This window comes from Eurosta solidaginis, chromosome 2 (assembly GCF_040869045.1).
Source record: "Eurosta solidaginis isolate ZX-2024a chromosome 2, ASM4086904v1, whole genome shotgun sequence".
NCBI lineage: Eukaryota > Metazoa > Arthropoda > Insecta > Diptera > Tephritidae > Eurosta > Eurosta solidaginis.
Genome location: NC_090320.1, coordinates 119,805,574 through 119,820,006, shown reverse-complemented (window position 1 = coordinate 119,820,006; position 14,433 = coordinate 119,805,574). Strand labels below are relative to the sequence as shown.

The 14,433-nt window shown below is 36.1% G+C and overlaps 1 protein-coding gene across 6 annotated transcripts in view; it reads right to left on the bottom strand.

Annotated features, from left to right (window-relative positions):
• Window positions 1–14,433, bottom strand: part of STUB1 (STIP1 homology and U-box containing protein 1) — a 402,469-nt gene that overhangs the window by 231,500 nt on the left and 156,536 nt on the right. For all 6 annotated transcript variants that reach the window (XM_067766144.1, XM_067766143.1, XM_067766139.1 and 3 more), the window contains exon 3: window positions 8,890–9,031. In XM_067766144.1, coding sequence (XP_067622245.1) covers window positions 8,890–9,031 — 142 coding nt within the window. The remainder of the gene's footprint in view (window positions 1–8,889; window positions 9,032–14,433) is intronic.

Genomic DNA, 14,433 nt, shown 5'->3' with positions numbered 1-14,433 from the left:
CATTGTCATCGGAGTTATATATGTGTGCAAAATTTCAGCTCAATCCGGGAAGAGTATCAAATTTAACTTGCAAGATTCCATTACAGACAACAAAAGTAAAACTAAATAAAAGCTTATAAAAATGATTTGATACGTTGGTACGTTATTTTTGATTTTCGATCCTACATGAAAATGAATGATAAATGTACGTAAGAAGATGTTAATGAAAATCTGATGTATTTTCTTGATCTTTCGTTACTGTGAAACAAATTTCTTGGTACTCCAACACAATTTTTTTGGTACGTTTTTTGGTACTAAGAAAAATATGTAGGTGGCAGTACTGGTTGCATTGGAAAAATTTAAATTTATATCACTTCTTAGAAAAATGTTGCAAATAGTAAAGGGGTGTAAAACAACCAAAGCCGCATAAAAAATAACAACCAAACTCGCACTATTAGCTAAAATATTGATAAATTGAAGATTTTCCAAAATCTTTTTTTGCTGTAAATGAGCAGTCAGTCCGATCGAAATAAAGGAAGGAGACAATTTTTGAAATCGGTCAAACCGTTTTTTTCGTAATAGCTAAAATATTTTTTAACTGAAGTTTTTTAAATAAATTTTTTTGTCGTAAATGATCCCTGGATCAGATCGAAAATAATAGAAAAAAAAATTATTGAAATAGGTGTAGCCCTTCATTTATATACATATATATAGATACTAGAAGACCCGGCAGACGTTGTTCTGCCCTAAATTTGGCCTATCTGCATACATTTTAATAAGCTTTTTCCGTCTAACTCTGCCCTCCCCCCTCTTCACTTTTTCTTAATCCTTTAATTCACTCCTCCCTCCGTCTTTTTCACTTCATCTATCTCCATCTTCGTCTCATTCTATCTCTTTCTCAATCTCCTTCTCCTCTCTTTTCTCTTCTCTCAATTTCTTCTCATTCTTCTGCATGCCTTATTGCCTGTCCCAGAGGGTGGTATGTATTTTATTCCAGTCCCACTCCCACTCCGAGTCTCAGTCCCAGTCCCACTCCGAGTCTCAGTCCCAGTCCTAGTCATAATCCCAGTCCCAGTCCGTCTCTGGATAATATATTACTCTGTAGTAAAGCACTTATCAACAAATTTCATTTGATATCCATATTGTATAAACACTGTCTAGGCATTCACTGGCCCACGTTGTGGCCTATATCTCGAGACCCTAGTCATCCAGGGGTATGAAAATTACCCTCTATTAAAGCACTCATCAACAGCTTTCTTTTGTTATACATATTCTATAAACACATTCTAGGGGTACGCGGGGGCACGTTTCGGCCTATATCTCGAGTCCCTGTACGTCGATCGCAACCAAACCTACGTAGTAACCACCGCGTGAGGTTTACGCAATTTGTGTGAAAGTTTGAACAAAATCGACCGAAGCATCTCTTCAAACACCGGCGACCAACTAACACACATTTTAGCCTTTCTTTTTATATATATAGACTTTTATTTTTCACACTTCACTATAATATTAAAACGAAATGCAGATTTTCGTTGCTTTTGAAATTCGGCTTAAAAATTGCGCATGGAATAACTAAAGGCTCTCCTGAATTAAAAAAAATGTCATAGTACCTCTAAATCACGGGCCCCTCAGAAACCCCGGGCCCGGGGCTAATCCCACCCCCACCCTCTCGGCGGGCCTGGTGATGTGCTATACTTGATATCATTCGCTATATTTTTTATTGATAAGCACGTTGTTTAATTAAACACCAAACAATTACACGGAAGTATATCCGCACCACCTGAAAATATGAGTACCGGTGCGTATACGTAACATTTTTTATTACGTATAAACAAATAAAAAAATTTGCAATAAAATAATATTGCGACTATAAACTGAGATATAACCTATTCTCTATTTCAAGCTAGATCAAACTACACACAGGGTGAAAAACAAATTCAAAATCGGTTCAGTAGCTTAGGAGTCCATCGCGGACAAACATATTGACACGTAATTTTTATATATTAAGATAAATGAAATGAAATAAAGTAGATATGGCATTTTACAAAATTCGCTAGAACTTTGTTACTATGCGAATCCAACTCATAAACGTAATAATATCTTCCAAGCTATTTGTCTGATTGAAACACCTTATATGACGGAATGTTAGGGCGAAAAACGTTTTCGCAGTTCCATACAAAAAATGAAGATCTTCAGGACATTACGAAAATGACGTTTTCCTGTTTTTTAAAAGTCGATAGCTTCGCGAAAACGCAAACCCACTTTTACTGATATTTATCTTACTCTCTGAATTTTTTTACGTAATAAGTGATCAAAAAATTAACGTTTATCAATTTTTGTATGCAACGTGGCAGTGCTCAGATTTAGCCAGTTCGGCACAAATTTCGAAGAGCTTATTTTTAGATCATAATTTATTATATTATGCCCGGCAAAGCTGAATTTTTTAAAGGACAGCTTACTGAGCATGATATATCGGGGTATGAATGGAGGTTCCTTGACAGGCCATTCTTCTCAGACCTTGCATATATCAGCTTCAACGTCCCCCTAAAGAGGATACAGAAGTGGAAACTTCTAAGGAACCCTAAGGCAACAGACTGGTACGAATTTCAGAAATCTGTATCAGGTGGACTCGAGTAGCCTTAAGAGGTTACCATCATAGAGGGGTTGGAGGAATGCAACAACTTCTTATCAAAAGCGCTGACAACTACGTACAACAGAGCTTGCCCTCTGTGAAGATTCAAGCGGAAAACATAGCCTTGATAGTAAGGAGTTGAGTTTCTGTAGAGGGCAGGTGAAAGAGATTTTCAAGTTGCCAAAAGTTGCAGTGTTGGATTTCACAACCGATCAGTATGGAAATACGCCATATAACATAACTTAGTTTAATATAAGTGACCAGTACGGGAATACACCATTCTTTGTCATTTTTATACCCATACATGAACATACATAATATAACAGCATACATACTTTATTTTTTCATTCAATAAAGGGAAAAGCGGCATCGCAAGAACGGCATCTCCAAAACCTGGTGCTCCTATGGAGGTGACTGCCATTCCACCTCTTAGGAGCATTTTTGTATCAAGGCTGAAGAATTTTTTTATACTCAGTTGAGCAGAGCTCACAGAGTATATTAACTTTGATTGGATAACGGTTGGTTGTACAGGTATAAAGGAATCGAGATAGATATAGAATTCCATATATCAAAATCATCAGAATCGAAAAAAAATTCGATTGAGCCATGTCCGTTCGTCCGTCCGTCTGTCCGTTAACACGATAACTTGAGTAAATTTTGAAGTATCTTGATGAAATTTGGTATGTAGGTTCCTGGGCGCTCATCTCAGATCGCTATTTAAAATGAACGATATCGGACAATAACCACGCCCACTTATTCGATATCGAGAATTTCGAAAAATCGAAAAAGTGCGATAATTCATTACCAAATACGGATTAAGCGATGAAACTTGGTAGGTAAGTTGAACTTATGACGCAGAATAGAAAACTAGTAAAATTTTGGACAATGGGCGTGACACCGCCCACTTTTAAATGAAGGTAGTTATAAGTTTTGCAAGCTGTAATTTGGCAGTCGTTGAAGATATCATGATGAAATTTGCCAGGAACGTTACTCTTATTACTATATATCTGCTTAATAAAAATTAGCAAAATCGGAGAACGACCATGCCCACTTTTAAACAATTTTTTTTTTAAATTCAAATTTTAAAAGAAAAGTTAATATCTTTACAGTATATAAGTAAATTATGTCAAAATTCAACTCCAGTAATGATATGTTGCAACAAAATACAAAAATTAAAGAAAATTTCAAAATGGGCGTGGCTCCGCCCTTTTTCATTTAATTTGTCTAGGATACTTTTAATGCCATAAGTCGAACAAAAATTTACCAATCCTTTTGAAATTTGGTAGAGGCTTAGATTCTAGGACGGTAACTGTTTTCTGTGAAAAAGGGCGAAATCGGTTGAAGCCACGCTCAGTTTTTATACACAGTCGACCGTCTGTCCTTCCGCTCGGCCGTTAACACGATAACTTGACCAAAAATCGATATATCTTTACTAAACTCAGTTCACGTACTTATCTGAACTCACTTTGTATTGGTGTAAAAAATGGCCGAAATCCGACTATGACCACGCCCACTTTTTCGATATCGAAAATTACGAAAAATGCCATAATTATATACCAAATACGAAAAAAGGGATGAAACATGGTAATTGCATTGGTCTATTGACGCAAAATATAACTTTAGAAAAAAACTTGGTAAAATGGGTATGACACCTACCATATTAAGTAGAAGAAAATGAAAAATTTTTGCAAGGCGAAATCAAAAGCCCTTGGTATCTTGGAAGGAATACTGTTCGTGGTATTACATATATAAATAAATTAGCGGTACTCGACAGATGATGTGGATCACCCTGGTCCACATTTTGGTCGATATCTCGAAAACGCCTTCACATATACAACTAAGGGCCACTCCCTTTTAAAACCCTCATTAATACCTTTAATTTGATACCCATATCGTACAAACACATTCTAGAGTCACCCCTGGTCCACGTTTATGGCGATATCTCAAAAAGGCGTCCACATATAGAACTAAGGCCCACACCTTTTTAAAATACTCATTAACACCTTTCATTTGATACCCATATCGTACAAACAAATTCTAGAGTCACCCCTGGTGCACCTTTATGGCGATATCTCGAAAAGGCATCCACCTATAGAACTAAGGCCCACGCCCTTTTAAAATACTCATTAACACCTATCATTTGATACCCATATCGTACAAACAAATTCTAGAGTCACCACTGGTCCACCTTTATGGCGATATCTCGAAAAGGCATCCATCTATAGAACTAAGGCCCACGCCCTTTTAAAATACTCATTAACACCTTTCATTTGATACCCATATTGTACAAACGCATTCTAGAGTCACCCCTGGTCCACGTTTATGGCGATATCCCGAAAAGGCGTCCACCCATACAACTAAAGCCCACTCCCTTTTAAAACACTTATTAACACCTTTCGTTTGATACCCATATTGTACAAACGCATTCTAGAGTCAACCCTGGTCCACTTTTATAACGATATTCCGAAAAGGCGTCCACATATAGAACTTAGGCCCACTCCCTTTTAAAATTATCATTAACACATTTCATTTTATACCCATATCGTACAAACAAATTCTAGAGTCAGGTCTGGGCCACCTTTATGGCGATATCCCTAAATGGCGTCCATCTATAGAACTATGGCCCACCTCCTCTTAAAATACTCTTTAATACCTTCCATTTGATACACATGTCATACAAACACATTCCAGGGTTACCCTAGCTTCTTTTTACAACATGGTGATTTTCCCTTACTTTGTCTCCACAGCTCTCAACTGAGTACGTAATGTTCGGTTACACCCGAACTTAGCCTTCCTTACTTGTATTTTTTTTTTTTTGCAGACTCCGAGGATGCTGAATTTCTTTGTGTGAGAGTAAATTGTCATCAACCTACAAATATTTTATTGCAAGTTATATTCCCCCACATTCTGACATTTCTTTATATTTAAAGCATTCCTCAATCGTTAAATCTGTGTTCAGTACTGCCAGGGCCTTTGATTCTGTCATTGTACTTGGCGATTTTAATCTGCCATGTGTGATGTGGAATCTTATAGAAGGGATTCTTGTCCCTACTTCATATCGCCCTATCTTCTACGAGTTCCTAAATGAATTAGCGAATGTTGGACTTTTTCTAGTGAACAACATACTGAATAAATCTGGTAAATGCTTGGATTTAATCTTTACAGACTAATCATCAAATTGTTTTGTAAAACGATGCGATCCGTTTGCCATACCTGAACACGCATATCATCCAGCTCTTGCTATATTTATGGAATCTCACAATCTATCTGAGCTTACCTCCAACGTAGTCCGAAAGACCACTCACCGATTTCTGTTTAGAAAGGCTAATTGGCCTAAAGTAATACTCGAAGTATCGAAAATAAATTGAGTACGATGGGGATATTGACGAAAGTATATCTCATTTTATTAACGTATTTTACGGATTATTCCAAGGGATATTTCCCAAGAAGTGGAAGGTCATTCATAATACCACTGCATAAAAATGGAAGTAGAAAAAGTGTTATAAATTATAGAGGAATAGCTAAACTCAACACTATTCCTCAGCTATTTGAATCGATAATCACAGAACAACTAGCTTTTAGAGCATCTTCATTAGTTGACTTTTCACAACATGACTTTTGCAAGGTTAAGTCTACGGTGTCCAACTTGCTTGAGTTTACAACCTTTGTATCCAACAACTTTAAGACTAATTTTGAAATTGATGTTATTTATACTGATTTTAGTAAGGCATTTGATAAAGTTTCTTATTCCATACTTTTATTCAAACTTGATCGGTTAGGATTTCCTCCATTGTTCCTCTCTTGGGTTTCTTCTTATTTGAAGGAAAGAAAACCAGCAGTTATATTTAATAATTGCTGGTCTCGGTTCATAAACGTAACTTCTGGTGTTGCACAAGGCAGCCACCTTGGTTCAGCTGTGTTCATCTTGTTCATTAATGGCCTCCCAAGTGTTCTGAAGTGCTGCAAGCCGTTGATGTACGCTGATGATGTTAAACTTGTAATGCCTATCCGCTTACCCGTGGATAGGGAGTTTCTTCAGATGCATCTGAATAGTCTAGTTGATTGGTGTAATGTAAACGCCATGTCATTAAACCTTCCTAAGTGTAAGTTCATGTGTTTTACAAGGAAGTCCTTCCAACCCCATGATTATGTTATTGGCCATTATATAATCAAGCAAGTCACTAACTTTATTGATCTAGGCGTTACAATGGACCCAAAACTGGATTTTAAATTTCATATTGAATCTTGCGTGAATAGAACTAAAGGTACTTTGGCTTTCTTTAAACGTTGGTCTAAGGAATTCAAAAACTCTTTTTATATCATTGGTCAGACCTATTTTGGAATATGCTTCAATAATTTGGAATCCACGTTATCAGGTTCGTTCTGACAAGCTGGAATCGGTCCAGAAACAATTTCTGCTTTTTGCTTTAAAACATTTACCATGGGATCCTTCCAAAAATCTTCTCCCCTACAGCAACCGGTTAAAACTACTACAGTTGCCCACGTTAGAGAGCCGCAGGGAGATGCTTAGGGTCTTATTTATTGTACAACTAATAAGAGTGTCGATAAAAAGTCCTTTTTTGCTTGGTGAAATCAAGCTTAATGTTCCAATTAGGCCATCTAGACATTGTCACTCAATTTTTGTAGCTACATGCAGAACGAATTATGAAATGCACGAACCACTTCGCTGTCTATGTAATGATTTTAATAAGCACTGTAAAAATTTCGACGCCTGTGACTCGTTTCTTGGTATTAAAAATAGCCTTTGACCACATTAAATTTGTAATTTTAAATGAAGCAAAGAACGCTTAACTGTGATAATACTGTTCAACCCTCTATTTCAAATATGAAAGTACCAGTTATTGGAAACTTTGTTTGCAAAATTGTGATTTGATCATTATTTTTATATGTATGTACTCAAATTTATTCTGTATAAATTTTATTATGTATACATTTTTTATACAATTAATTTGTTCTATTGTTGTCAATTTCATTGTTCACGTGTGCCTCCTACTGGGCAAACAGCTCCTTCATGAGTACTTTGTCTGAGGTCTTCTTGAGATACTTATAAGAATTCATTTACAACATTTTAACTTCTGCTTAAGTCTAAGTTTTGAATTTGAAATTGTCCAGCTTTTAATTAAATACTGTTTTATTATTACTTTGAAATTGATGATTGCATATGTTATTTATTTATTTATTTATATCGTACATTATCAGCCCAATTCTAAACGAAAATTCCGTGCGAGTTTTTTCCCTTCTCCCATTCCTCGTATTCTAAATAAAAATTCCTTGTGAGTTTTTTCACTTCTCCCTTTCCTCCTATTCTGAACAATGTTCGAAAAAGAGGAAACCGGTTTTGGGAGAATAGTAGGTATTATGAATGTGAGTGAGAGGGAGATTTCTTTGCCATTTCATAGGAGTTTTTTCACTAGTTAAATTAAAAATAAAAAATCGAAATAGTTAAAGGAAATTCGTTCTTTTAAGAAAGAACACTTATTTGTACAAATTTGTGCTAAAATATGTATTTACATTCTACCACAATATTATCACTGTTAATACAACAATAACAACCACACTATTCTTTATTTTAAATCGAAAAGTATATCATAAGCAACGGAAGAGCTCTTTGTATATTTGATGCAGCCATCCGCAAGGATTTTTTAAGAAGGCTTAAGTAGATTTTGGCATATGGCGAAAGGCGAACTCAACTCGTTGGCCGCCAGAAAATTGCTTTGCAGAATAAAAGCAGGCAACTCCGGCGGATTTGTGTTATCCCGCCGTCTTCTTCTTATGCTCCTCTGTTGATGTTGCTGTGGCACCAATTCATTACTCATTTCAGTGAATACCACATGAAATGCAATAATGTGCATTGGTTATACCTTATTTCTTAATTTCAAACAAATTCGCAACAATAATTAAACTTTTCAATTTTTTAAACAAAATAAGAAATGCGCAACGAAATTTCAATTGACAAAAAGCTGACTTCGAAAATTCGAAATTTCTGTTCCCCAATTTTTCGTCTCCCTAGGAGAAAAGAATTGGAGGAATTTTTCCGCGGGAATAAAAAAATCCGCGAGAACAAAATTCCGCGAGAATATTTAGAATTGGTCTGTATATCTTTAAATTAAGTGTCTTGTATTTGGTCTGTATAATTGTTTAATTTGTAGACTGATAAATAGAATTAAATTAAATATTAAGGTGACGAAGGTCTGGCAGTCACGAGCTCTTAAGACTAAAAGTCCCAATATAAATGTTCCCAAATAATAGTAATTTACCTGTTTAAGTACGATTGCAGCTCAATCTCTTGGCATACCCGTTGTTCTTCTAATAAGCTCCACCGTTTTTTTCGAGCTAGGCGTAATTGGGAAGTTATATCATCTCCAAAATTTTGTTTCTGTTCCTTGGATAAATCGAAAGCTGCAAAAGTAATTTGACGATTATGGACATTAAACTAAACTACAATGGTATTAAACTAAGGTTGTTAAGTTTTAAATCGAGTTCCATCAAGTTAAAATGTAAGGCGAAAGGTAAAAGTATAAATGTAAGGCGCGATAACCTACGATGATATTTTATGACGAGATTCTCTTCAAATATGCGTCGTGCTCCTTTTGATTATTCCTACAAATTGGCGTGACGGGACCTACTTGTTTTATGGCGACTTCCAACAGCATCTGCGAGTAAGATGAGTTTTCACGCTACACAACCCCTTGAATCAATTTGCAGTTGCGGGTATATTCTAAGCCTCCTGATCCGCTGGGGTGTCAGATTGGCGCTAAAGCTTGTGAGTGAAGGCTGGTGCATTTATGCAATCGTAATAGCCCGAAAACTTGCAGCGTTTCATGTTCTGACACTTAAACAAGATTTGCGTATTGTCATTGTTTTACTCCTCATTCACGGCGCATTGACAGAAAGTTTAACCTACATGCATTGAATACATAAATTAATGAATCTATATTATTATTTAAATTTGTTTTACCCAATTAGCAATGATTTTCATCTTAAATTGTCTGCTAAAATGGAAGTTCGCTGAAAATCGAAGTAACGGAAAGCGTTTAAATTGAAAATTTCAACATCTCTAAACTGTCAAATCATACAAGAAGTAAAAGCGAAGTAAATATAAACAAAACAAAAAAGTATCAATTAGCGTTCGAAAAACACAGCAAAACAGACATCTTGCATCATTAATTACTTGGCATACCTAAGTGATTTTGGCCGTTTCCTATCAAGTCACGCCAGCCATCCCTGTTTCGCGATAACTGACGCCAATTGGGAGCACCAAGGGAGATCAATTTGGAAAAATGTTACATTTGTTTAAACACAAAACCAATTGCAAAGACGTATAGATACATGGAACATATAGGGCGAATGGTAAATGAGCGTTGATTCAAACATATTCTCAGGTAAGTATATACACATGTGCATATTTTTCTATACTCATTATATAAAATAATGTGGGTTCGAAAACGGCCATGTTTAATTGCCCAGACAATATGTAAAAAAATGTTCGATTCATAGGTTGGCGTCCGAATCCTTTCATATAGAAACGATCCTCTATGGTTTCAACCTTAAGTCTAGCCAATTTTGTTAAATCCAAAATTAATATATCCACTATTTTGAATCACCCTCCCCCCCCCCCCAGCGGGTTAGGGGGATTAGAATATACCCGCGGTAGGTATGCCTGTCGTAAGAGGCGACTAAAATGCCAAATTGATTCAAGGCGTTGTGTATCGCAACCCTCTCAAGGGGTTGCCAGCTCAATATATAGCTTCTCCAACCCAATTGTCAACCTCACCTACCTCACCTACCCGAATCCTGTTTTATTAAGAGTCGAGGCTCTGGCGACCCCAAGTTCCTCATGGAACTAGGGGGTGGGGAGGGCGGCATGAGCTAGAAGGTTTAATATGTGCCCCTATTGCCGTTTACAACTCAACTTAGTTGGGTTGTAATTAAAACAACTCAACTTTAAGACAACTCAACTCCTGTTTGGTATTACGAATTACAAACTTCTTTCAGTTGAAGTTGAATTGAGTTGCCAGATAATTTGACAGATAAATGAACAGCTGATCAATTTGTGGCGGAAATTTAGGCATTTGCAAAAGTGATTTTGTTATTAAAAGCAAAACGGATATTATATGAAATCTATTTTATAATGGCGAAAATGTTGGTGATTGACATGTCGCGAATACGGAAAACATTCGCGTGATCATTCCAATCCCTTGGAACTACCAAGCACCAAGTAAGAAAATGTTTAAGTGACAAATAATGAGCTTCTAATGAAGTTATTTTTGCAGATTTGAAAGGAAGCATTTTGCTCATTACTAAACAAAATTAAGGACCATTTCCGCATATTCGTTCGTTTTTTAAAATTATGCGCCACACTCCGGTTTTTTGCTGACCGCAGCGATCAAATATGCTGTGGAAATGATTTTGGTGTTGAACTGGTTTTAGATATTATTGAGGGGCATATTTGTGCGAAATGGATTAAAACCCAAACAGCAAAAATTGTATTTTACTCTAAAACAGGACTCCCAGGAGTAGTGATTAGAATCAATGGGACTCGCAAAATTTCACCTCTTTTGGCTGCATCCGAACTGCGGCCAGCCTCGTCCAACTTAGGAATGTCGCTCCAAAAAATCTAAAAGTTATTCAATGTAATCCTTCGTTTAAAAGAAGTTTTTTCTATAAATGTGTACAAAATTGTTGATTATTGTTTGATTAAAAAAGGTTTAACTAGCGGCTTTAAATTTTTTTTTTTTTTGGTAACCTTTTATGAGCCCGTGCACCATCTAACTCTTATCAAAGGTGGTATCAAAAGACGCGTTTCGATCTCCGTTTTTAGGATTCGAAAGCGGAAATTAAAAATTTTATTTCTGTCGAAAAATATTTAAAAAACCAACAAAATGGCCCAGAGAGGCTCCGAAATATGAGGCCCGATTCACAGTTTTTTTTTTCACAGAACATCATCTGGCAAAATACAACAACCACATGCAAATGTGAACCGAAATGATATGACAGAAATTAAATTTTTAATTTTTGTTTTCGGATTCCTAAATCGGAGGTCGAAAGGCGTCTTTTGATACCAACTTTGAAAGTTTTTGTTAAAAATTAGGTGGTAAACCGTCTTGTAAAGCGTTACATTTTGTTAAAACAACTGCAAAATTGTATGAGACAACTGCTAGTAATCAGTTGTTGGATTTTGACGGCTTTGACAACTACACCAACACAAGGTTGTAAACGGTAATGCCACAAAAAGTTGTTAGACTAGACAACTCAAACGACATTTTTTTTTTTGACAGGTTGAGTTGTAATCTGTAATACCAAATTGCGAAATTTCAACCCAACCAGGATCGTTATTATTGTTTATAATGAGTGTAGCAAATTATGCACATGAGAATGTGTTTAAAGTATGTATAAAGTTGCAAGTATTTATGCACCTAAATAAGCGCTTACGATTTATTATTGAATCCTAAAATGTACGTGTATGTAGGAATTATCCCGTGCATTTCTTTCAACGAAGCGGAAAAATAAACAAAAAAAACAAAAAAATCAAAAATAATCGAAAAAATCAAAAATTATCAAAAAAGCCTTCTTTGATTACTTTTGATTATTTTTCATTTTTTTTTTAATAATCGTAAAAAATTTTGATTTTTTTGGTTATTTTTTTTAATCAATTGGAAAGTAATCATTAAAAATAGAAAATTATGGCAAGTAATCATTAAATGGCTTTTAAAGAAAATAATCAATTGAACGGGTAATCATTACCATTAGTAATCATTATTTAACAGCTCTGTTCTTAACATATTTCTTATAACTAATTTGCCTAAACGGTTAAGGGCATGGTTATGGCCGTCCAAGAATGCATACGAGTCGCTTCGATGCTGGGTTAAGTGGCGTCAATTGGGCGCACCAAGGGAATTTAAATCGTTTTCCACGTGGTCTTTCCTGCAGAGTGGGATCATAGACGGATCATCACATCTTGCCCCTCTAGGCAAAAATAATTATTTTTTCTACAAAAACTAGAAGCCTACGGAAGATAAAAAATTGATTTTTGGTATCTAGAAGGACTCCGCTACCAAGTTTAATTAAATTTTCCATTTTTGGCTAACCAAGATTTTCAGAAACCATTTATAATTCAGTGCGATGCAAGCTTGCATGGAGTAGACACAGTAATTGCACAAACTAATGCTGATGGAAAGGATATTCCGGTGGTGTGCATGTCCCAAAAGGTCAATAAAGCACTACAAAACTACTCGGGAGGGAAATTTTAGCGGCAGTCTTAGCCGTTAAGAAGGGGGGCACTCTTTTTAAATAATAACCGACCATCCCAACCTACGTTGGCTGATGGATCAGAAAGACCTCAGGGGGCGACTAGCGCGATGGGCATTAAAGTTCCAGGCTTTAGACTCATTGCTTGTTAATAAAGGGTGTTCAAAATATGTAGCATTTCTAAAGTGCAGGGTTTATTATACAATTTTTCATTCTCGAGAATGGCTTCGTTTTCAAATTCAGGGTAGTGCCCCGTGTATTTGCAAAAGGAAGTTAAAGCCGTCTTGTTGTCCTTAACTTTATGTTGGCCAAGTGAGCGGAAATCCTTGTCTTAAATTTGAGTATTATTGTCCCAACATATACTTTGTCGCATATGTGGGACCCGTCACCCTTGCACGGAATTCTGTAGACAACATCTGATTTCTCCTGATTTGGATTTTTTTTTATTGTATTATATGTATTATTGTACGTAAACGCCAACTGCCACATTTCTTTGTTGAACATATCGGATATTTTAATCCTTTCCTGGAATAAAAGTTGTAAATTCATATATTTTAGGGTCTTAAGCCATTTTCACCGGTTCTTTGGCGTTAGTTGAATGATAACGCAGGATTAACTTATTGATCAAGTTCATGGGAAATTCCTTCTTTTCCAAGCTTTTCTTAGTTATCCCAATGTTTTTGTTATGGAACATCTTATCATTAATTGTAAGAACCCTCCTTATATAATTATATGCAGTATTTAAAAAAGTTCTGCGTTCGTGTTTTGGAATTATAATTTATCAGTCGTAGGTAGGACGCCGTAGATTTTTATACCAATCCATGTATAATTTATTTTCATTCCTAATAATAAGTGTGCGGCCGCCTTAGTGTGATGGTAGCGTGCTCCGCTTACCACACCGACGATCTTGGGTCCACGCATCGGGCAAAGCAACATCAAAAATTCTAGAAACAAGTCTTTTCAATTAGAAGAAATTTTTTCCAAGCACGGTCGCCCCTCGGTAGTGTTTGGCAAGCACCCCGAGTGTATTTGAAAACCTCTCAGTGAAAACTCATCTGTCTTGCAGATGCCGCTCTCAGTCGGCATATAACAAGTAGGTCCCGTCCCGCCAATTTGTATGAAAAATTAAAAAGAGCACGGCGAAAATTGGAGGATAAGCTTTGCCCAAAATATCTTCGGAGGTTATTGCGCCTTACATTTATTTATTTATTATACTCAGCTGAGCAGAGCTCACATAGTATATTAACTTTGTTCGCATAACGGTAATCCGTAACGGCATAAACTAATCGAGATAGATATAGACTTCTATATATCAAAATGATCTGTGCGAAAAAAGAAATTTATTTAGCCATGTCCATCCGTCCGTAAACACGATAACTTGAGTAAATTTTGAGGTATCTTGATGAAGTTTGGTATGTAGATTCCCGGGCACTCATCTCAGATCACTATTTAAAATAAACGAAAATTTCGAAAAACCCAAAAAGTGCGATAATTCATTACCAAACACGGATAAAGCGATGAAACTTGGTAGGTGGGTTGACCTTATGCGTATA